This window comes from Oryctolagus cuniculus, chromosome 10 (assembly GCF_964237555.1).
Source record: "Oryctolagus cuniculus chromosome 10, mOryCun1.1, whole genome shotgun sequence".
Taxonomy (NCBI): Eukaryota; Metazoa; Chordata; class Mammalia; order Lagomorpha; family Leporidae; genus Oryctolagus; species Oryctolagus cuniculus.
The window spans coordinates 59408755-59431481 of record NC_091441.1 but is presented as its reverse complement, the minus strand read 5'-3'; the positions used below and the strand labels follow the sequence as shown (position 1 = coordinate 59431481).

Sequence of the window (22727 nt, the reverse complement as noted above, 5' to 3'; positions counted from 1 at the left end):
CAATGGACTGATTATCCCAGACAAAAAAAAAATAAAGTTTCATTGCAGTTGAAACATACTATAGAGCAAGTGGAACTAACAGACATTTATAGTACATGTCACCCAGCAGCTACAGAATACATATTTTTCTCATCAACACTAGAACATTTTCTAGGATAGACCACATATTAGGCCACAAATCAAGTCTCAGCAAATTTAAAAATATTGAAATCATACCACGTATCTTCTCAGACCATAAAAAATAAAACTAGAATCAACAAGAACAACAACAGAACACTCATAAATACTTGGAAATTAAACAACATGCTACTGAATGATCAATGGGTCATTGGAGAAATTAAGAAAGAAATAAACTTTCTTGAAATAAATGAAAATGAAAACACATCAAAACCCGTGGATACAGCAAAAGCAGTATTAAGAGGAAAGTTTACAGCACTGAGTGCTTATATTAAAAAAGAGAAATGTGTCAAAGATCTAATGATACATCTTGAAGACTTAGGAAAACAAGAACAAACCAAACTCCAAATCAGCAGGAGGTGAAAAATAATGAGGATCAGAGCAGAAATAAATGAACAAAGAAAAAGCCCCAACAAGACAAAACTGTTTTTTTTTTTAAATGGATAAACAAAATAGATAAATCTCTAGCTGGAATAACAAAGGAAAAAAGACAAAAAACTCAAATGAAATTAGAGGCGAAAAAGGAGATTACAACTGACATCACTGAAATATAAAAGGATCAGAAAGTTTCCAAGATGGCTGAATAGGGAGGGAGCTTATTGCTTGAGTCTAGGGGAAGACAGTTAAAAGAAATATTGGAGAGAGTGCAATAACGGAAGAGTAAGGGAGAAAATGGCAGAGGAAACTCCATGCAAATTAGAGGGATACTGTGGACCTACAAGGAGGGTGTGGACGTGCACAACTCAGGACCCTAGAGGTGAGAGCCCCAGCATCAGCTTTAGAGAGTGAGGTTAGACCAGAATGCAGCAGGCCAAGCCACTGGTGGTAAAGCTGTGGGAAGAGCCTGGCATGAGTCTGGCTTGGAGCCCCAAGGGGGACAGTGTACCTGCCAACCTAGAGGAAAAAAAGGGGGCACGATTCTTTCACCCCAACCACTGGGCACTGGCATCCTGTAACTAGCCAAGAGATGATGGGTGCCAATTTGGACATATATAACAGCTGCAACAGCTTGTGTCCATGCACCTGTCAACCAGCTGAAAGGAGACACCTGAGCCTGGATGGGAGCACTGACAGGACCATGGATGCTCATAACTGTGGGAGCCTTGTGTGCTGGGACTGTGAAAACACTGTGGCTGTGTAGGAGGGTACAGGGTGTGGCTGGGTCTTTGGGCAGTCCCTGTGGGTGGTTCCACATGCTTGGGGCTCCCTGATTCCCTGGTGAAGGTCATTGCTGTGGAATCCATGCTCCACTGAGGACTGCACTGACCCTTTGTGTGGCTCTTGGGGCAATGTGGATGAATTATTGTACTTACTGGGGATTCCTCCTAGGCATTGTTCTCTTTGGAGGTGAGGAGGTGAGTGTGAGACTATGCCAAGAGAGCTGAACAAATATATCCTCTGATTAAAAAAAAAAAAAAACAAAACTTAGTACACCCAACTTGATTGTCAACTTCAACACTCCCTTCACCCTGGAGAACTGAACACTTCTCCCTGGCAACACCCAGCACATGCCTCTGGGTATTCACTGAAAGAGTGGACACTCCACTAAACCACAGAGTCATAGTCCAAAGATAAAAGCCATCACGGGGCGGGGGGGGGGGGGGGGCGGGCAAGCATCTCCACAAATGCCTAAAAGATAACTCAGCAATTCAAGAAACAAGAATAAGGAAGACAACATTATGCCCCCAAAAGAACACAACACAGCAATACTGGAATGTGAAGATGATGAAGATGAAGAGAATGAAGAAATCCAGAAACAGAATTCAAAAAATTGATTGTCGGATTACTCAGAAGTAATCAGAAGCAAATCCACACATGACATGAGTGAAAATTTTTCCCATGAAATTGAGATTTTAAAGAGATATCAAAATGAAGTATTGGAAACAAAGAATTCAATAGATCAAAAAAAAAAAAATGCAGCAGAAAGCCTTAACAATGTTAGGGATTTATGGGATACTATCCAGTGACCCAACATACATGTCTTAGGAGTTCTTGAAGGTGAAGAAAGAGAATGAATTAGAAGGCCTTTTTAGTGAAATAATTACAGAAAGCTTCCCTAATTTGGAGAAAGAAAGGGAAGTCCAAGTAAGGGGAGCTCATAGAACTCCTAATAGACATGACCATAAAAGATCTGCACCATGAACATTGTAATCAAACTCTCCACAGTAATGCATAAAGAAAAGATTCTAAAATGTGCACGAGAGAAACACCAGATTACTTTCAGAGGATCTTCAATTAGACTCAGCTGACTTCTCATCAGAAACCCTAGAGGCTAGGAGAGAATGGTGAGATATGTTCCAACTCTTAAGAGAAAAAAAACCTGTCAACTCAGAATACTGTACCCTGTAAAGCTCTCATTTGTGAATGAAAGTGAAATAAGGACCTTCCATAACAAATAGAAATTGAAAGGATTTGTCACCACTCATCCATGCTTACAAAAGATGCTTAAGGATGTACTACACACAGAAACACAGAAATGTGGTCATCACTACAAAAGAAGATGAAGTCAGAAAATCTCCCAGAAAAAAGTACAAAGGAAGGGCCGGCGCCATGGCTCAATAGGCTAATCCTCTGCCTTGAGGCGCTGGCACACCGGGTTCTAGTCCAGGTTAGGGCGCCGGATTCTGTCCCAGTTGCCCCTCTTCCAGGCCAGCTCTCTGCTGTGGCCCGGGAGTGCAGTGGAGGATGGCCCAAGTCCTTGGGCTCTGCACCCCATGGGAGACCAGGATAAGCACCTGGCTCCTGGCTTCGGATCAGAGCGATGCGCCGGCCACAGTTCGCTGGCCACAGTGCGCCGGCCGTGGTGGCCATTGGAGGGTGAACCAACGGCAAAAAGGAGGATATTTCTCTCTGTCTCTCTCACTGTCCACTCTGCTTGTCAAAAATAAAATTAAAAAAAGTACAAAGGAAATCCAAAGTAAACAATAGGAATATTTTTGGAAAAAAGACAGGGCCAGTTTGGTAAAGTGACAGGTTATAAAATCCACACAGAAAAATTAACAGTCTTTATAAACAGACAATGCCATGGCTGAGAAAACACTTCTAAGATCAATCCTATTCACAATAGCTACAAAAAATTCAAATAGCATGGAATAAACTTAACCAAGAATGACAAAGATCTCTATGATGAGAATTACAAAACATTAAAGGAAGAAATATAAAAAGGCAGAAAAAAATGGAAACACCTTCCCTGTTCATAGATTGGAAAAATCAAAATGTCCATACTACCAAACGAAATTTACTGATTGAATGTGATACCAATCAAAATACCAAGGACATTCTTCTCAGATATATAAAAAATGATGCTGAAATTTATATGAAAGCACAGGAGACTCTGAAGAACTAAAGCAATCTTATACAACAACAACAACAAAATAATAAGAGGCATCACAGTACCAAATTTTAAGACATACTGCAGGATGTATAATCATAACAGCCTGGTACTAGTACAAAACAGATGGATAGACCAATAGAATAGAATAGAAATTCCAAAAATCAATTCATGCTTCTACAACCAGCTTCTTTGCCAGTGGAGCTAAAATCAATCCCTGGAGCCTGGACATTCTTTTCAACAAATGGTGCTAGGAAAACTGGATCTCCACATACTGAAGTATGAAGCAAGACCCCTATCTTACACCTTATAAAAAACCCACTCAAAATGGATTAAAGACCTACATCTATGACCCAATACCATGAAATTATTAGAGAAGATTGGGGAAACCCTGCAAGACATTGGCCTAGGCAAAGAGATCTTGTAAAAGACCCCAGAAACACAGGCAATCAAATCCCAAATTGACAAATGGGATTACATCAAATTGAGAAGCATCTGTGCTGCAAAATAAACAATCAGGAAAGTGAAGAGACAACTGACCAAATGGGAGAAATTACTTGTAAACCATGAAAATGATAAAGGAATAATAACCAGAAAATATAAACAGCAACAAAACAAAAAACCCAGTTAAGAAATGGGTAAAGGAATTAAATAGGCATTTTTTTCAAAAGAAAAAGTTCAAATGGCCGAAATGAAAAAAATGCTCAGGATCACTAACTGTCAGGGAAATGCAAATCAAAACCACAATGAGATTTCACCTCACCCCCATTAGAATGGCTTTCATACAGAAATGAACAAACAACACATGCTGGCAAGGATGTCGGGAAAAAGTTATTCAGTCTGTTTCGATGGAAATGGTAAAGCCACTGTGGAAGAAAGTATAGAGATACTTAAGAAATCTGAATATAGACATACTATATGACCCAGTCATCCCACTCCTGAGAATTTACGCAAGGGAAATGAAATCAGCATATCAAAGAGTTATCTGAACCCCCATGTTTATTGCAGCTCAATTCTCCATAGCAAAGAAATAGAATCGTCCCAAATGTATATCAACTGAAGACTGGATGAAGAAATTGTGGGATATGTACACAATTGAATACTACACAGCAATAAAAAGTGAAATCTGGTCATTTTCAATAAAATGGATGAAACTGGAAAACATCATACTTAATCAAATTAAGCCAGTCCCAAAATGATAAATAACACATGTTCTCCATGATCTGTGATAACTAATAGAACAGTTAAAAGGTAATCTGTAGAAGTGAAATTGACACTTTGAGATGCAAAACCATCGTCTGTTGAGGAGGAGTTTTTTTTCATACTATTTGTTGAACTATTTTGTTAGTGTAGAGTTAATCATATATGTAGAATGTTATTTGAAAATAGATCTTAGTAATGAATAAGAATGGGTATAGGAGAGGAAGGAAGAAGAAGGATGGGAGTGCAGGTATAGTGGGTAGAATCACTATGTTCCTGAAGTTGTATTTATGAAATACATGTAGTTTGTATATGTTAAATAAAATGTTTCTGGGAAAAATAAATTACATAAATTTTGTTTTAAATAAAATCTTGCCTCTCCATAAAAAAGAAATATAAAGGATCATTAAACTACTATGAACTGTATAGTAATAAACTGGAAAAACTTGAAGACATGGATAATTCCTGAATTCATATAACGTACCAAGATTAAATCAAGAAGATACAGACAATATAAACACATAACAAGCAATACGATCAAAGCAGCATTCAAAAATCTTCCATGAAGGAAAAGTCTGTGACCTGACTGCTTTACTACTGAACCTACAAAGCATTCAAAGTGGAAATAACTCCAATATTCTTCAAACTATTCCAAAATATCTAACAGGATGGAACCCTGCCAAACTCTTTTATGATGTCAGTGTTATTTTGATACCAAAACCAAACGAGAACACAACATGAAAAGCACAGGCAAGAAAAGCAAAATTAAATAAATGGAACCTTATCAAACTTAGAAGTTTTTGCACAGCAAAGAGAACAAGCCCTAGAATGAAGAGACATCCAACAGAATGTGAAAAAATATTTGCAACCCACCTGACAAAGGATTAATATCCCAAATATATCAGCAACTTAAAAAAAAGAACAACAACAAAAACAAAAATAGCAGTCATTTGCAGTTGAGAAATGGGCAAAAGGCTTCAATAGACAGTTCTCAAAAAGAAAAAATGCATATGGCCACCAAATATATGAAAAAAATGCTCAACATCACTAACTATCAGAGAAATGCAAATTAAAAACACAGTAAGATTTTACTTCACCTATGTCAGAATGGCTAAAATCCAAAATGCAGAAAGTAACAAATACAGGGGAAGATGTGAAGAAAAGGGAACACTTATACACTGTTGATGGGAATGTAAATTAATTCAGCCATTGTGGATAACAGTGTGGATGTTTCTTGAAAAGCTAGAAATAGACTTGCCGTATGATCCAGCAATCCCACTACTGGGTATATAGCTGAAAGACTTGAACACAGTGTATCACAGATATACTTGCACCACCATTTTTATAGCAGCACTGTTCACAATAGCCACCGTTTGGAATAAATTAAGGTGTCCATCCTCAGATGAATGGATAAAGAAAATGTGGTATACCTATTCAATGGAATATTATTCAAGTATAAAAATAATGCAATTCTACCATCTGCAGCAAATGAACACCACTGGATGATATCATATTGAGTTAAACAAGCTGGTCCCAGACAGAGAAATAATACATATTCTCTCTTATATGTGAGAACTAAAATTAAAAACAAAAACAAAAAAAAGGAAATGACTTCTTTTTAAAAGATGGAATGTTCTGTTTATTATCAGGATGGTTAGCTTGCTCATTCATTGATTGAAGCACTTTTCATTCACTTAACAAATTTTTCTACCTGACAGATTCTCCAAACCTAAATCCAAAAGACCATTTTCCTTTAGGATACTTAACATTTTGAAATCCAAAACAAAAACAAAACAAAAAAAAAAAAAAACAAAAACATATTCCTGAAAAGAATAACACCAACATCTACAATGATAGGAGGAGTAGCATTAGCAAACTAAAATAACCTCAGCTATGTAAAGCTCATTTAGAACAGAAGTTTGATCAAAATAAACAGAGGTTATTGGTTCTCCCAGAAAAACTGGCTTTGAACACCACAAATATTTAAGTGTTCTCCCATTTCAAATACTATTGCGTTTGTATTCCAGCTAATTTCTCTACCATAAATTTCAGGAAATGACTGTTTATACCAGCACTGCTGCAAATATAGTTTTGTAAAACTGTGTTTTATACAATTGTCAAACCAAAAGTTAAGAATGTTTTACTATTTAGTTTTTTCAAAAAAACATTATATTTAAAGTATAAACATTGCATGTATTTCATATATATAGATTTAGGAACATAGTGACACTTTCCACCCTACCTTCCCTCCTGCCCATGCTCCCACCTTTCTTCCTCCTCCTCTCCTATTCTCACTCCTAATTTTTACAAAGATCTTTGTTCAGTTTATTTTATACTCATAATAGTAATCCTACACTAATAGTACTAAAACAAATATAATGAAGAAAAAAAACCACTGTTTCCTCAACAGTAGAAATAGAATAGTAAATGACCATCAAATCTCAAAATGTCAATTTCATTACAATGCATTACATTTTAGGTACTCTTTTAATTACCACAGATCAAGGAAAACATATGGTATCTGTCTTTTTGGGACTGACTTATTTAACTAACTAAAATGGTTTCCAGTTGCATCCACTTTGTTGCAAAAGACAGGATATTATTTTTTTATACTGCTGAGTAGTTTTCCATAGTGTATGTATACCATAATTTCTTTTTTTTTTTGACAGGCAGAGTTAGACAGTGAGAGAGAGAGAGACTGAGAGAGAGACAGAGAGAAAGGTCTTCCTTTTTCCATTGGTTCACCCCTCAATGGCTGCTATGGCTGGTGCACTGCACTGATCTGAAACCAGGAGCCAGGTGCTTTCTCCTGGTCTCCCATGCAGGTGCAGGGCCCAAGTACTTGGGTCATTCTCCACTGCCTTCCAGGGCCACAGCAGAGAGCTGGACTGGAAGAGGAGCAACTGGGACAGAATCCGGTGCCCCAACTGGGACTAGAACCCGGGGTACCAGTGCCGCAGGCAGAGGATTAGCCTAGTGAGCCACAGCACTGGCCTGTATACCATAATTTCTTTATCCAGTCATTAGTTTATGGACATCTGGGTTGATTCGGTATCTTAGCTATTGTGAATTGAGCTCCAATGTACATGGGGGTAAAGATAACTCTTTCATATACTGATTGCATTTTGTTTGGTAAGGAGTAGGATTCCTGGGTCATATGGTAGATCTATTTTCAACTTTCTGAGGTATCTACATACTGTTTCCCACAATGGCTGCACCAGTTTACATTCCCACCTATAGTGGATTAGGGCACCTTTTCTCCCACATCCTCATCAGCATTTATTGTTTGTTGATTTTTGTATGAGAGCCATTCTAACTGGAGTGAGGTGGTGAAACCTCATTGTGTTTTTGATTCGCATTTCCCTGTTTGCTAGTGATCCTGATCATTTTTTCATTTTCATTTGTCTGTTGGCCATCTGAATGCCTCTTTCGAACAATGCCTCTTCAAGTACTGTGTCCATTTCTTAACTGGGTTGTTTATTTTGTTGTTGTTGATTTTCTTGAGCTCCTTTTAGATTCTGGTTAGTAATCCTTTATCAGTTGCATAGTTTGCAAGGAATTTCTCCCATTCTGTCAGTTGCCTCTTTAGTTAGCTGAGTGTTTCATTTACAGTGCTAAAGCTTCTCAGTTTGATGTAATCCAATTTGACAGTTTGGGCTTTGATTGCCTATGCTTCTGTGAACTTTTCCAAGAACTTTTTGCCTATGCCAATGTCTTTTTTTTAAAAGATTTATTTTATTTATTTGCTCTACAGAGAGAGAGGTAGAGACAGCACTGCAGAGAGAGGTAGAGACAGAGAGAGTAGGGTCTTTCATCTGCTAGTTAACTCCTCAAATGGCTGCAATGGCTGGGGTTTGAGCTGATCTGAAGCCAGGAGACAGGAGCCAGGCTCCAGGAGCTTCTTCCAGGTCTCCCAAACAGATGCAGGGGCCCAAGGACTTGGGCTGTCCTCCGCTACTTCCCCAGGCACATTAGCAGGGAGCTTGATTGGAAGTGGTGCAGCCAGGAATTGAATTGACATCATATGGGATGCTGGTGCCTCAGGCTGTGGCTTTTAACTCACTGTGCCAGAATGCCAGTTCCGTCAATGTCTTAAAGAGTTTCTCCAATGGTCTCTAGTAATTTGTTAGTATCAAGTCACAGATTTATGTCTTTGATCCACTTTGAATGGATATCTATATCAGGTGTAAGTTAGGGGTCTTATTTCATACTTAATGCATGTGGAGATCCAGTTTTCCCAGCACCATTTGTTGAAGAGATTGTCCTTGTTTCAGGGATTGATTTTAGCTCTTTTGTCAAAGATAAGTTGTTTATAGATGTGTGGGTTGATTTCTGGAGTTTCTATTATGTTCCATTTTGGTCTACACACACACACACACACACACACACACACACACACACACATATAATACCAGGCTGTTTTGATTACAACTGCCCTGTACTAGGTCTTGAAATCAGGTATTGTGATGCCTCTGGCTTTGTTTTTGTTGTATAAGATTGCTTTAGCTAATCAGGGTCTCTTGTGTTTCCATATGAATTTTAGCATAATTTTTCCTAGATCTGAGAAGGATGTCATTGATATTTTGATTGGAATCACATTGAATCTGTAAATTGTTTTCAGTAGTATGGACACTGTGATAATATTAATTCTTCCAATTCATGAACATGGAAGACTTTTTCATTTTTGGGTCTTCATTTATTTAATGTTATGGAATTTTCATTATTGAGATCTTTGACTTCCTTGATTAAATATATTCCAAGGTATTTAATTTTTTTGTAGCTGTTGTGAATGAGATTCATCTTGGAAGTGCTTTCTTAGCCATGACATTTGTCTGTGTATAAAAAGGCTATTGATTTTTGTGTGTTGATTTTATATCCTGCCACTTTACCCAACTCTTCTATGAGTTCCAATAGTCTCTTAGTGGAGTCTTTGGTTCTTCTATATATAGAATCATGTCATCTGCAAATAAGGATAATATGATTTCCTCCTTTTAAGTTTGTATCTCTTTGATTTCTTTTACTTGTCTAATGGCTCTGGCTAAAAATTCCAGAAATAAATTGAATAGCAGTGATGAAATTGGGCATCCTTGTATGATTCTGGACCGTAATGGGAATGCTTCCAACTTTTGCTATTCAATAAGATGCTGGCTGTGAATTTCTCATTAATTGCCTTGGTTATGTTGAAAAATGTTCCTTCTATGTTCCTCCCCAATTTTCTTAAGGTTTTATCATGAAAGGATGTTTTATCAAATGCTTTTCTCTGCATCTATTAAGTAATCATATTGTTTTTGTTCTTCAGTTTGTTAATGTGATATATCACATTGATACATGAATGTTGAACCATCCTTGCATCCAGGGATAAATCCCACTTCGTCCAAATTTTCTGATGTGTCGTTGGATTTGATTAGCTAGTATTTTGTTAAGGATTTTTGCATCTGTGTTCTTGGTTCATAGTTTTCTTTCTCAGTTGTCTGTTTTTCTGATTTATGAATTAGGGTGATGGTGGCTTCATGGAAGGAATTTGGGATTCCCTGCCTTTCAATTGTTTTTAATAACTGGGAAGAATTGGATTTGTTGTTTTTTAAGGTTTAGTTGAATTCAGCAGTGAAGCCATGCGGTCCCAGGCTTTTCTTTGCTGAGAGAGTCTTTATTATTGATTCTATCTCCTTCTTCTTCTTCTTTTTTTTATTGCTATTTTTTTAACATTTATTTAATGAATATAAATTTCCAAAGTACAGAATGTGGATTACAATGGCTTCCCCCCCATAACGTCCCTCCAACCCACAACCCTCCCCTTATCCACTCCCTTTCCCCTTCCATTCACATCAAGATTCATTTTTGATTCTCTTTATATACAGAAGATCAGTTTAGCATATATTAAGTACAGATTTCAACAGTTTGCTCCCACACAGAAACATAAAGTGAAAAATACTGTTTGAGTACTAGTTATAGCATTAAATCTCAATGTACAGCACACTAAGGACAAAGATCCTACATGAGGAGTAAGTGCACAGTGACTCCTGTTGTTGACTTAACAAATTGACATAGAAAGTGGTCTAATCTGGACAAAGTTACATGTACTAATGAAAAGAATGTGTATTTTGCAACTATGAGGTGTATGTTTCTGTAGATATGTTAGGTCCATTTGATCTATAGTGTCAATCATCTCTGTTGTTTCTCTTTTGATTTTCTGTCTAATTGATCTGTCTATTGATCCAAGTGGGGTGTTGAAGTACCCCATTACTATTGTATTGGAATCTTTGTCACCCTTTAGATCCATTAACATTTTCATTAGCCAGGCGTCCTCTCAGATGCATATACATTTGTTATAGTCATATCTTCTTCTTGAATTGATCACTTAATCATTACATAGTACCCTGCTTTGAGTCTTTTAATATTTTTTGTGTTAAAGTCTATTTTGTCTGATATTAGAATGGCTGTACCTCATCATTTTTGCTTTCTTTTAGTATGGAATATATTTTTCCACCATCATTTTCAGTCCTCACGTATCTTTGTTCTGAAGTGTGTTTTTTGTAGGCAGCAAATTTATAGGTCTTATATTATACTTTTATTTAGTAAATATAAATTTCCAAAATACAGTTTATGGATTACAATGGCTTTTTCTCCTCCATAACTTCCTTCCGACCTGCATCCCTCCCATCTCCTGCTCCCTCTCCCATTCCATTCACATCAAGATTCATTTTCAATTCTTTTTATGTACAGAAGATCGATTTAGTATATATTAAGTAAAGCTTTCAACAGTTTGCACCCACACAGAACATAAAGTTTAAAATACTGTTTGAGTACTAGTTATAACATTAATTCACATTGAACAACACATTAAGGACAGAGATCTACATGAGAAGTAAGTACACAGTGACTCCTGTTGTCAACTTAACAATTTGATACTCTTGTTTATGGTGTCAGTAATCTCCCTAGGCTCTAGTCATGAGTTGCCAAGGCTATGGAAGCCTTTTGAGTTCGCCGACTTTGATCTTATTCTGACAGGGTCATAGTCAAAGTGGAAGTTCTCTCCTCCGTTCAGAGAAAGGTACCTCATTCTTTGATGGCCCCGTTCTTTCCACTGGGATCTCACTCACAGAGATCTTTCATTTAGGTCTTCTTTTTTTTTTTTTCCAGAGTGTCTTGGCTTTCCATGCCTAAAATACTCTCATGGGCTCTTCAGCCAGAGCCGAATGCCTTAAGGGCTGATTCTGAGGCCAGAGTGCTGTTTATGATATCTGCCATTCTATGAGTCTGCTGTATATCCCACTTCCCATGTTGGATCGTTCTCTCCTTTTTAATTCTTTCAGATAGTAGCAGCAGACACTAGTCTTGTTTGTGTGATCCCTTTGACTCTTAGTCCTATCAGTATGATCAATTGTGAACAGAAATTGATTACTTGGACTAGTGAAATGGCATTGGTACATGCCACCTCGATGGGATTGTATTGGAATCCCCTGGCACATTTCTAACTCCACCATTTGGGGCAAGTCCAATTGAGCATGTCCCAAATTGTACATTGTTCCAGTAGTCTCTTAGTAGAGTTCTTTGGTTCCCCTAAATAAAGAATCATATCATCTGCAAAGAGGGATAGTTTTACTTCTTCCTTCCCAATTTGTATCCCTTTAATTTCTTTTTCTTGCCTAATAGCTCTGGCTAAAACTTCCAGAACTATATTGAATAGCAGGGGTGAGAGTGGGCATCCCTGTCTGGTACCAGATCTCAGTGGAATTGCTTCCAACGTTTCCCCATTCAATAGGATGTTGGCCGTGGGTTTTTCATAAATTGCTTTGATTGTATTGAGGAAAGTTCCTTCTATATCCAGTTTGCTTAGAGTTTTCATCATGAAAGGGTGTTGTATTTTATCAAATACTTTCTCTGCATATATTGAGATAATCATATGGTTTTTCATCTGCAGTCTGTTAATGTGGTGTATCACATTGATTGTTTTGCGAAAATTGAAACATCTCTGCATAGCAGGAATAAATCCCACTTGGTCTGGGTGGATGATCTTTCTGATGTGTTGTTGCATTCTATTGACCAGAATTTTATTGAAGATTTTTGTGTCTATGTTCATCAGGGATATTGGCCTGTAATTTTCTTTCAATGCTGCATCTTTTTCCGGCTTAGGGAACCCGAATGTTGGTTTTTTTAATAGTATCCTGTAGATTCCCAACAATATGTTTTAGATTTCTAATTTCCTCTTCTTTTCTTTGGTTTGACTGTATACTTTGCTGTGCTCTGTCTTCTAAGTCCGATATTCTCTGTTCTGCTTCACTGACTCTGTTTTTAAGGCTCTCTAGTGTTTGTAATTTGATCTATTGAGTTCTTCATTTCATTTTGATTTCTCTTTACTATCACACTTTCCTGTTCTAGTAGTTTCTGCATTTCCTTTTGATTCCTCCTTAAGATTTCATTTTCACGAGAGAGATTTTCTATCCTGTCCAGTAAGGATTTCTGTAGCTCAAGCATTTTTGAAGACTTCTAAATGGTCTTATCATAAATTTTTTGAAATCTGTATCTTGAATTTCTTCTATCTCATCATCTTGATAATCTTGGGGTGTCTTGTTTATTTGGGGGCATCATAATGTCTTCCTTGTTCTAGTTTCCTCAATTTCTGCGTTTGTTGCTTGGCATTGTGGAGATATTCTTTGGATTCTTCTTCCCTCATTGTGGTGTTTTTTTCTTGTTATACTATGTCTGTATTAAGTGGACTGTCTGCTTTTGATGGAGCCTTAGAGGCTTGAGATGTTTGTGGCCCAAGAGCTCTGTTTGGTTCCTCAGTGTTAAGGGTGTGCCAAAGGTTACACTCCCAGGTTAGGTGTGGTAAATCTCTCTCTTTCTCTCTTTCTCTCTTTTTCTCTCTCTTTCTCTCTCTCTCTTTCTTTCTCTCTCTCTTTCTTTCTCTCTTTCTCTTTCTTTCTTTCTTTCTCTCTCTCTCTCTCTCTCTCTTCCTTCCTTCCTTCCTTCCTTCCTTCCTTCCTTCCTTCCTTCCTTCCTTCCTTTCTCTTTCTTTCTTTATTTCTCTCTTTCTTTCTCTCTTTCTTTCTCTCTCTCTCTTTCTTTCTTTCTCTCTCTCTCTTCCTTCCTTCCTTTCTCTCTCTCTTTCTTTCTTTCTTTCTCTCTCTCTCTTTCTTTCTTTCTTTCTCTCTCTCTCTCTCTTCCTTCCTTCCTTCCTTCCTTCCTTCCTTCCTTCCTTCCTTCCTTTCTCTTTCTTTCTTTTTCTCTCTCTTTCTTTCTTTTTCTCTCTCTCTCTTTCTTTCTTTCTTTCTCTCTTTCTTTCTTTCTTTCTTTCTTTCTTTCTTTCTTTCTCTCTCTCTCTCTTTCTCTCTCTCTCTTTCTCTCTCTCTTTCTTTCTTTCTTTCTTTCTTTCTTTCTTTCTCTTTCTTTCTTTCTTTCTTTCTTTCTTTCTTTCTTTCTTTCTAGTAATTTTGTACAGCTGAGTGGAATTGAAGGTAGTCAGCTTCCGATCTCTGGCTCCTGTGGGTTTAACATTCACCTGCTATTTCCCAAGAACCGCACAGGCTCAAATTCTCCTGCAGTCTCCCACTGGGTTGCCAAATTTACTGAATTGTAGCATCTCTGGAGAGTACTCACATGAACTCCGTGAGTTCTCTCACCCACTGTCTCTTTTTTCACAGTCTCAATTCATGAGCTCCACACATTCACTAGGTCCTAATCTCCTGTTATTTCACCACCCCCCCCCCCCCCGCCCCGAGTCAGGTTTTTCTGCTTGGTTGAGGGTAGGCACAGCCCTGAGGTAGCACAGTTTTTACATATGTCCAAAATGGTGCCTGCTCTTTGTCTTGCTCACCTTTGAGAGGTGAGTGGAGAGAAACTCATGTCTGTACTGGTCCCCCCCTTTTTTTTGTCCCTCTTTCCTCTAGTTAGCCTGGTAAACTTTCCCCCACGGGGCTTCAAGCCTCATTCCTTCTAGGCTCCTCCTTCCACTTTCCCGCCGGTGTCTCGGGCTACTGAGGTTCAGCTCACCTCGCGTTCCAGCGCTGGTGCGTAGATTCTTCCTCTGGTGTCCCGAGCTGTGGGCTCCCATGCCCTCCACGCAGGTCCACCATGAATCACTAGTTCTGGAAGAGTTTCCTCTACTGTTTCTTCTCCAACTCTTCCTTGAACCTGCAGTATCTCCACTTTTATTAAACTGTCTCTTCCTGGACTATCAGTGTGCTCCTTTCCTATTCTGCCATCTTGCTTCTCAACTGGGTCTTGTTTTTTAAACCATTGATTCAGCCTGTATTTTTTAATTGGAGAGTTTAGGCCATTTACACTCAAAGCTACTATTGAAAAGTAACAACTTGGCCCTGCCATTTTCCCATAAATATTCCTTTCATTTGCTTTGGATTTCCTTTGTACTTTTACTGGGAGATTTTCCACCTTCACATTCTTTCATAATGATGACTGTGTTTCTGTGTTTCAGTGTGTAGCACATCCTTAAGCATCTTTTGTAAGGATGGACAAGTGAGATATTCTTTCAATTTCTGTTCATTACGAAAGATTTTTCTTTTGCCTTCATTCATAAATGAGGCCTTTGCAGGGACAGTATTCTGGGTTGACTATTTTTTATTTTAAGTCTTGCACTATATCTTACCATTCCCTTCTAGCTTCTAATATTTTGGATGAGAAGTTATCTGTGAGTCTGTGTTGGAATGAGAAGGCCATGCCAAGATGGCCACTGGCAACAGAAATTGCCTGGCAACAGGCTGTGATTGGATGGCTTTGTAAACCACATGGCAATGGAGCCTCCCTGGCAACAGGCTGTGATTGGATGGCTTTGGAAACTTCCTTGTTGGGCATTGCCTAAAATCTCCATCACAATATGGTGCCTGGCGGATGTTCAAGGGGCGTGTTTGCGGCTATTGTGGTTAAGCTAAATAAGATCAAACCACCGGCAGGGATAGGTCTGCTTTAGTTCTGGACACATGGACAGTGCGTGATCCCTATACTTTACTTAAGGTGCCCCTGTGTGTGGTCCACCTGTGCCTGCATGACCTTTTCTCTGATTGGCTCCCCTACTGCGTATGTCCTTCATAAGCTTTATAAGCCTGTACACTTCCTCAATAAAGTGGTTCCTGCTTCGACAGAACTCATGGGTGCTTGTGGTGTGTTCATCACCTGTCAACCTTACCTCTCCCATTTGCCTTGCTGGGGAATGTCTGTAGTGGCCCCTGCTGATCAGGGGCCAGCCTAGGGCTTAAGACCCTGACACTTCCTGGCAACAGGCTGTGATTGGTTAGGGCATAGACCGCCCCTTGACCGGATTGGCTGCCTTGGCTATATAAGCTGCTGTACCAACTGAAATAAATGAGTCTGTGGGCTGCTCACCTCTGGCATGCTTTCACCCAACTCCCGGGGTCTGTGTGGTGACTTCGCGCCTCTTGCCCCCACCATGCTCCTCCTCTCAGAACGAATCCACCTCAACATGAGTCTAATTGGAGATCCTTTGGAAGTAATCTGGCATTTCTTGTGCATATTTTAGAATCTTTTTTTATGTTTTACTGTTGAAAGTTTGACTATAGTGTGTCATGGTGAAGATTTTTTCTGGTCATTTCTATAAGAAGTTCTGTGTGCCTTGTGTTCTTGGACATCCTTTTCTTTCTCCAAATTAGGGAAGGTTTCTCTAGTTATTTCACTGAATAGGCGTTGTACTCCATTCTCTTTTTCCATATCTTCAGGAACTCCTAAGACCTGTATGGTTGTTTGGTAGTATCCCATAAATCTCAATACTTTTTTTTTAAATCAGAGCCTGTGATAGCCCCTTTATTTTCTTTTTATTTAAGGTATACTAACTTCATGCATTTCATAAATAAAAATTTAGGAACAGAATGATTCTTCCCACCTTTCTCTCCTTCCCACCCACATTCTCTCCCCATTTCCCCCTCCCTCTCCTATCCCATTATTAGTTTTTTGTTTACCAAGATCTATTTTCAATAACTGTATACACATAAGATTACCCTATGCTAAGTAAAGAGTTCAACAAATAGTATGGGAAAAAACCCTTTTCCTTAACAGTTGAAACAACGGCCACTCAAAGTTATTGCATCTCAAAGTCCAACACTGTTTTTAATTTTTCTTCTTTTTTTTTTTTTGGTCTGACGGAAAAGTTTTCAAAGATTTGTCTTCTAGGTTAAATATTGTTTCTTATGCCTCATCAAGTCTGTCATTGAGACTTTCCACTGTATTTTTATTTGACATATTGAATTATTCATTTCTAATATTTCATTTTGATTTTGATTTCAATGATCTAAGTTTCATGGAAGAATTTTTCCTTCATGTCACATATGGATTGTCCTAATTAATGAATTTGCTTCTCATTGCTTTTGAGTAATACTATTATTAATCTTGAATTCCATTTCAGGCATTTCACAGTATCTTCATCTTCACATTCTTTTTATACATAGACTTTTTAAAAATTTTTTTGACAGGCAGAGTGGACAGTGAGAGACAGAGACAGAGAGAAAGGTCTTCCTTTTGCCATTGGTTCACCCTCCAGTGGCTGCCGTGGCCAGTGTGCTGTGGCCGGCGCTCTGTGCTGATCCGATGGCAGGAGCCAGGTACTTCTCCTGGTCTCCCATGGGGTGCAGGGCCCAAGTACTTGGGCCATTCTCCACTGCACTCCCTGGCCACAGCAGAGAGCTGGCCTGGAAGAGGGGCAACCGGGAAAGAATCTGGTGCCCTGACCAGGACTAGAACCCAGTGTGCTGGCGCCGCAAGGCGGAGGATTAGCCTAGTGAGCCGTGGCGCTGGCCATCTTCACATTCTAATATTGAAGTGTTGTTGTGTTCTTTTGTGTGTGTGGTTGATCTTGTCTTCCTTACTCCTGTGTCTTGAATTTCTAAATTGTAAAAAATACTTGTAAAAATACTTATTGGTTTTTTCCTCTAATGCTTTTATCCATGAACTATGCTTCTGTGGCTTAGTGGAGTGTCTGCTCTTTCAGTGAATACCCAGAGGTGTGTCCTGGGTGTGGCCAGGGAGTTCTGGCCAATCCTCCAGTGTGGGGTGAATGTCCGGGGTGACACCTAAGTTGGGCATGGTATATCACCTCTTTTTAGCAGAAAGAAGAGTATGATCACCTCTGCTGGTATAATCACACCTTCACTGTCGCTCCCCCTCTTCGTGGAGGAACGACACTAAACCTGCCTAGGCTTCATATCCGAGTCACGGCACCATTATGTTGCTCCCCCTCTTCACAGAGGAACGACACAGGACCCTGCGCTGTTCTTTTGTCTGCTCGGCCCTTCCCGGGTTTGCTGCTGGTTCTTCCCGGGTTGGCTACCGACCCTTCCACCTCCGTGGAAGGGCGGTTCCCCCTAGCCACTTTCCCCACTTCCGCGGGGGAGCGGCACACCGCCGGCCGGCTCTCTCGGGGGCTGCACAGGTGTTCCCTCAGATGTTCCTGGTGCATGTTGTCTCTCTCCTCCTTTATAGTCCTCTTCCACCAATCCCAACTCTGCTACCCACATGCTGAGTACGCTGCTCTCCTCCAATCAGGAGCAGCTCCTGCAGCTTGTCAAGTTGGTGAGAGGCAGCTGGGTAGAAGCTGTTTGCTCCTCTCCCAGTGCCATATTGTGGGAGAGCAGATGTATAGAATAAGTCTTAATTCCAGTAACAGTATAGTCCGAGTTGCTCCCCACACTTCACCTCCTCTCTTGCAAAGTAGTCAATGCCCAGGTGTTACCCACAGTGGTTGCAATACTCATCCACGCTGTCACATGAACCTCACAAAGGATCTGTGCAGTCCTCAGTGTGAGCGTGGATACCATTGTAGTGACCCACTTGAGGTAATCAGGGAGCTCTGAGTGTAGAGCCACTCACATTGATTGCTCAGAGACCCAGTTACACCCTACACTCTCTTGTGCAAACACAGAATTCCCATAATTTCAGCACACAGGGGTCCCACAGGGTGCAGAGAATCTACTCCGCCCTACTAACCTGGCCTGTCCTCAGCAAGACAGAGGCATTCCCAGAGCAAGCTGCCTGTGGGTGCTCCATCTAGGCAGTTTGAACCCTGGAGCCTGTGATATGTTAAGAGGCTGGGGGCACTTTACAGTCCTGCATGAGTGCCTAGTCCCCTTGTCAATCCTCCCACCCAGACTCAGTCAGTGGGGAATGAGGATTTTTTCCTTCTGGTAGGCTGTCTGGATCACATGGGTTCACAACACCTGCCAGTGGCCTCTCCCACTCATTTAACAATGTTGCCTTCCCCCATCTAGTTGCCGGGTGCATGCAGCTGAGATGCTGTGGCCACTACCACTGACAAGATGATGTCTTGTCCCAGCCAGTTACTATGCATGTGCACAAGAGCTTCTGCAGCTGCTGTTTAGGCCCAAAATGGCACCTGTCCTCTCTCAGCCAGTCGGCAGGTACCGTTGTGTGTGTGTATGTGGGGGGAGGGGGAGAGAAAAGGGCCTCTTTTTTTCACTTGGTCAGTGGGTACCCTATCCTCCTTGGGGCTCCAGGCCGAATTCGTGCCAATCTCTCCCTCCAGAGCATGGGCTTCTGCAGTCTGATCTTACCTCACTCTCCAAAGCTGGCGTTTTTTCCAGCTCTCAGCTGCTGGGGTCATGTGTTTTATCCATGCTCATGCTGCACGTCTACACCTTCCACGCCGATCCACGGCATTCCTCTTACTTCTGTAGCATTTTCACTATAATTTTCTCTCTAGCTCTCTCCTGAGAATATACTTCCTCCATTTTTATTATTATTATTTTTACTACTTACCCTTAGCCTAGAGCAATATGCCCTTTCCTATTCTACCATCCTGGAATCTTCTCACTAGTATAATTTTAATGATCCTTGATTACTTTAAAATTTACTGTATCTGGGTGAAATGGTCATTTTTCCATTCAATTATTATTTATTGTCTATAGCCATTGTCTGTATTCCCCCCAAATTAGGATCTTTTTGCTTTTTACTTGTTAAACTCTTTATTCAAATAGTGAAGTATTAAGACTTTTCTTTTTACTGTAATGTAATGTGAAGATATGTTATCTCAAAAACTAAAAAAAAAAAACAAAACTAAAGAACAGAAAGGGAGAAGGAAGGAGAATGGGAAGGGAGAGAAGGAGACGGAGGAACGGAGGGAGGAAGGCAATATTATTATGTTCTTAGAACTGTTTAAAAAATTCACATTGAATTTGTTGAAAACTAATTAAAATTAAGATAAAAAAATTAGAAAAAAAAACAGCATTTAGGAGCTACCCTTCTGTGTATTAAAAAACAAAGAAAAGGAAAAAGTGAGAGATCTATTCCTATATTATTGTTTATAAGTCAAACAACAACCCTGAAAAGTAGCTATTTTACAGATGAGAGGGAGAGCCAAGGACGTTAAGTACTTACACAGGTCACACAGATAGTATGTGACAGAACTAGCATTCAAGGCAAGGAAGACAGGATTTTAGATTCTTTAATACTCACCTTCTACAGCCATCCCTATCAGATACTATGCCTTGCTGCTATAAGTAATGCCAGAATATGCTACTTTTAGCATAGTTTAGTACTTTCTGATTACAAATATGAAAATCAAGCAGCATGTAGCTGTTTTTTCTGGTCTCTAGAGTGAAATGGTGTTTTGTTCAGACTGGTGTAACAAAAATACCTTAGATTGGCTATCTTAAAAACAACAGAAATTCATTTCTCATAGTTCTAGAAGCTGGGAATTACTAGATTAGGGCACTGGAAGATCTGATGCCTGATAAGAACCTTTCCTTTTAGATGGCAGCTGCTTGCAGTATCCTTACCTGGTGGAAAAGGCAAGGCAGCTCCGTCTAATCTCTTTTATAAGGGCGCTTAATGACCCCTGAAAGGCCCTACCCCTTAATACCGCACAATGGGGAATAGGTTTCAATATATGGATTTTAGGATGGCGCATTCAGAACACAGCAGATGATAGGTGCTGTCATTGCTCTTGCTGGCTAGCTAGCTATGAAATACTACCTCTCAGATACCATTTAACATACAGTCTTGAGAAATATATTTCTTGAAACCAATTGAGACTTGAAAGTACTTTCTGTCTTGAAGAAGGAGACAAGAGGATAAAAGAATCCAGTTAGTATCCTTTTAAGCTGTAGTAAGAAACATTATTTAAGGATCAATAAAATGGTAACTTTGAATTGGCAGGATATCTGTAGAATAATGTGACTTTCATTGCTTTATGTGAAATTATGAAAGTGCAGCTGTAATTACAAAGGATTATCTTATATATGTGACTTTTAAGTAATTTTCTACCTCTACTCTTTTTCTTATTTTCTGCAAGTCTTTAGTCATGACTTTTTGTTGTTGTTTAATATTCTTTTTTATTTGCCATACTATCCCTGTGGCCTTCTCTTTTTTGAGTGCCTTAGGTGGATGAAAACATTAAAAACAATATATGCGGAATTGAGAAAAAACTTTTTAGCTAAAACATTGGAGCAGACATATGAGCACAGGGACCTCCAGTGCTGGAAACGAAGCTCCATGACTCATCTGAATGGGTTAGCTTTGCTTTTTCCTTGTCTGCAACAACATATCAATCAGTTATCTTACACTGACATGAGAGTTGACATTGATTATCTTAAGGCCAAAAGATTCATGATAGCTGCATGACGATTTCTGTGTTTCAGTCTTCTCTTGGCTGAAAGCAGGTTAATAATGGAGATGATATATACACACACGTACATATTTGAACATGGTTCTTTTGAATCATCAGATAAACAATTCTTGACCTAGTTTGGGAGGTCCTTAGTCTGCTCCAGATTAAGGATAATGACTGACAAAATCTATAAACAGTATCCAGCTATCATGTGCCGTATTCAGAGCTTTTATTAAAAAATTGATTTAATCCTTACAACATTGTTAACTTGTTATCCTGCTTTATAGTAGTAAATTAAGTGATTTATACAGGACTGTAGTTAAGATTTTGGCTGGGTTCCAAGCATAAATTTAAATCACCTTAAAAACAAAGGCTTATTTATTTATTTTGTTTACTTGAAAGGCAAAATTAGAGAGAGAGAGAGAGAGAGATTGAGATTGATCTTCCATCTGCTGATTGACTCCCCAGATATCTATAATAGCCAGGGTTCAGCCATGCTGAATTCAGGAGTATGGAACTGTACTCAAGTCTCCTACCTGGGTGGCAGGGGCCCAAGTAATTGAGCCATCATGTTCTGTCTCCCAAGATGCGTTGACCAGAAGCTGGATCAGAAGCAGAGTATCCAAGATGCAGACTGACACTCTGATATGGTATGTGGGCATCCCAAATAAATTCATTGAGATTTATTTTAACATCCAGGGTACAGTTTTATTCTGTTGAATATTCAGTATGTATTTGATCAAAAAGCTATATTGTGCTGTCACTGGTTGGAATGTTACATTAAAGGTAAATAGGTCAAATTGGGTTTCTTTATAGTGTTGTTTAGGTTTCTTATATCTTTGCTTATTTTATACCTATTTGTTCTCTCAATTGCTGAAGTTTCTAACTGTATATTTCTTTTTCATTTGAGGCAAAGAGAGAAACCACCCACTGGTTCACTCTTCAAATGCCCACAATAGTTGAGACTGGACCAGGGTAAGACTGAGAGCTAACTACTCATTCTGGGCTTCCCACATGGGTTACAGAAATCCAATTATTTGGTCATCACCACTGTCTCCCAGGGTTTGCATCAGTAGGAATTTGGAATCAGGAGCTGGAGCCAGATATTGAACATTGGTACTCTGATATAGGATGTGGGTGTCTTAAACAATGTCTTCACTGTGAGGTTTAAATGTTTACCCTCTACTATATTTTTCGATTTATGTATTTCCTCTTTCATTTTTTTCTTCATGAATTTTGAAGCTCTATTTTTGGATGCATGTACATTTATAATTATTATGTTCATTTATCATGATTAAATATGCTTCTTTACCCCTGTTACAATTTTTTTTATCTTTATTCTATGTTATTAACATAAGTACTACAACTATTTTATGATTAGTGTCTTCATGGGATATCATTTCCATTATTTTATTTTTAACTTATCTATGT

At 39.1% G+C, this 22727-nt stretch overlaps 1 protein-coding gene across 4 annotated transcripts in view; it reads left to right on the top strand.

The window, feature by feature from the left end:
• The window catches only part of METTL4 (methyltransferase 4, N6-adenosine), a 64269-nt gene extending 41934 nt beyond the window's left edge, over nucleotides 1-22335 (top strand). For 2 of the 4 annotated variants that reach the window (XM_051852084.2, XM_051852083.2), the window contains exon 10: nucleotides 21883-22082. In XM_051852084.2, coding sequence (XP_051708044.1) covers nucleotides 21883-22016 — 134 coding nt within the window. In that variant the 3' untranslated portion in view covers nucleotides 22017-22082. Of the gene's footprint in view, nucleotides 1-21882; nucleotides 22084-22206 lie in introns of those variants that run through there. The other 2 variants (XM_051852081.2, XM_051852080.2) reach the window with 2 other exon arrangements.
• The last annotated feature ends 392 nt before the right edge of the window (nucleotides 22336-22727 follow it).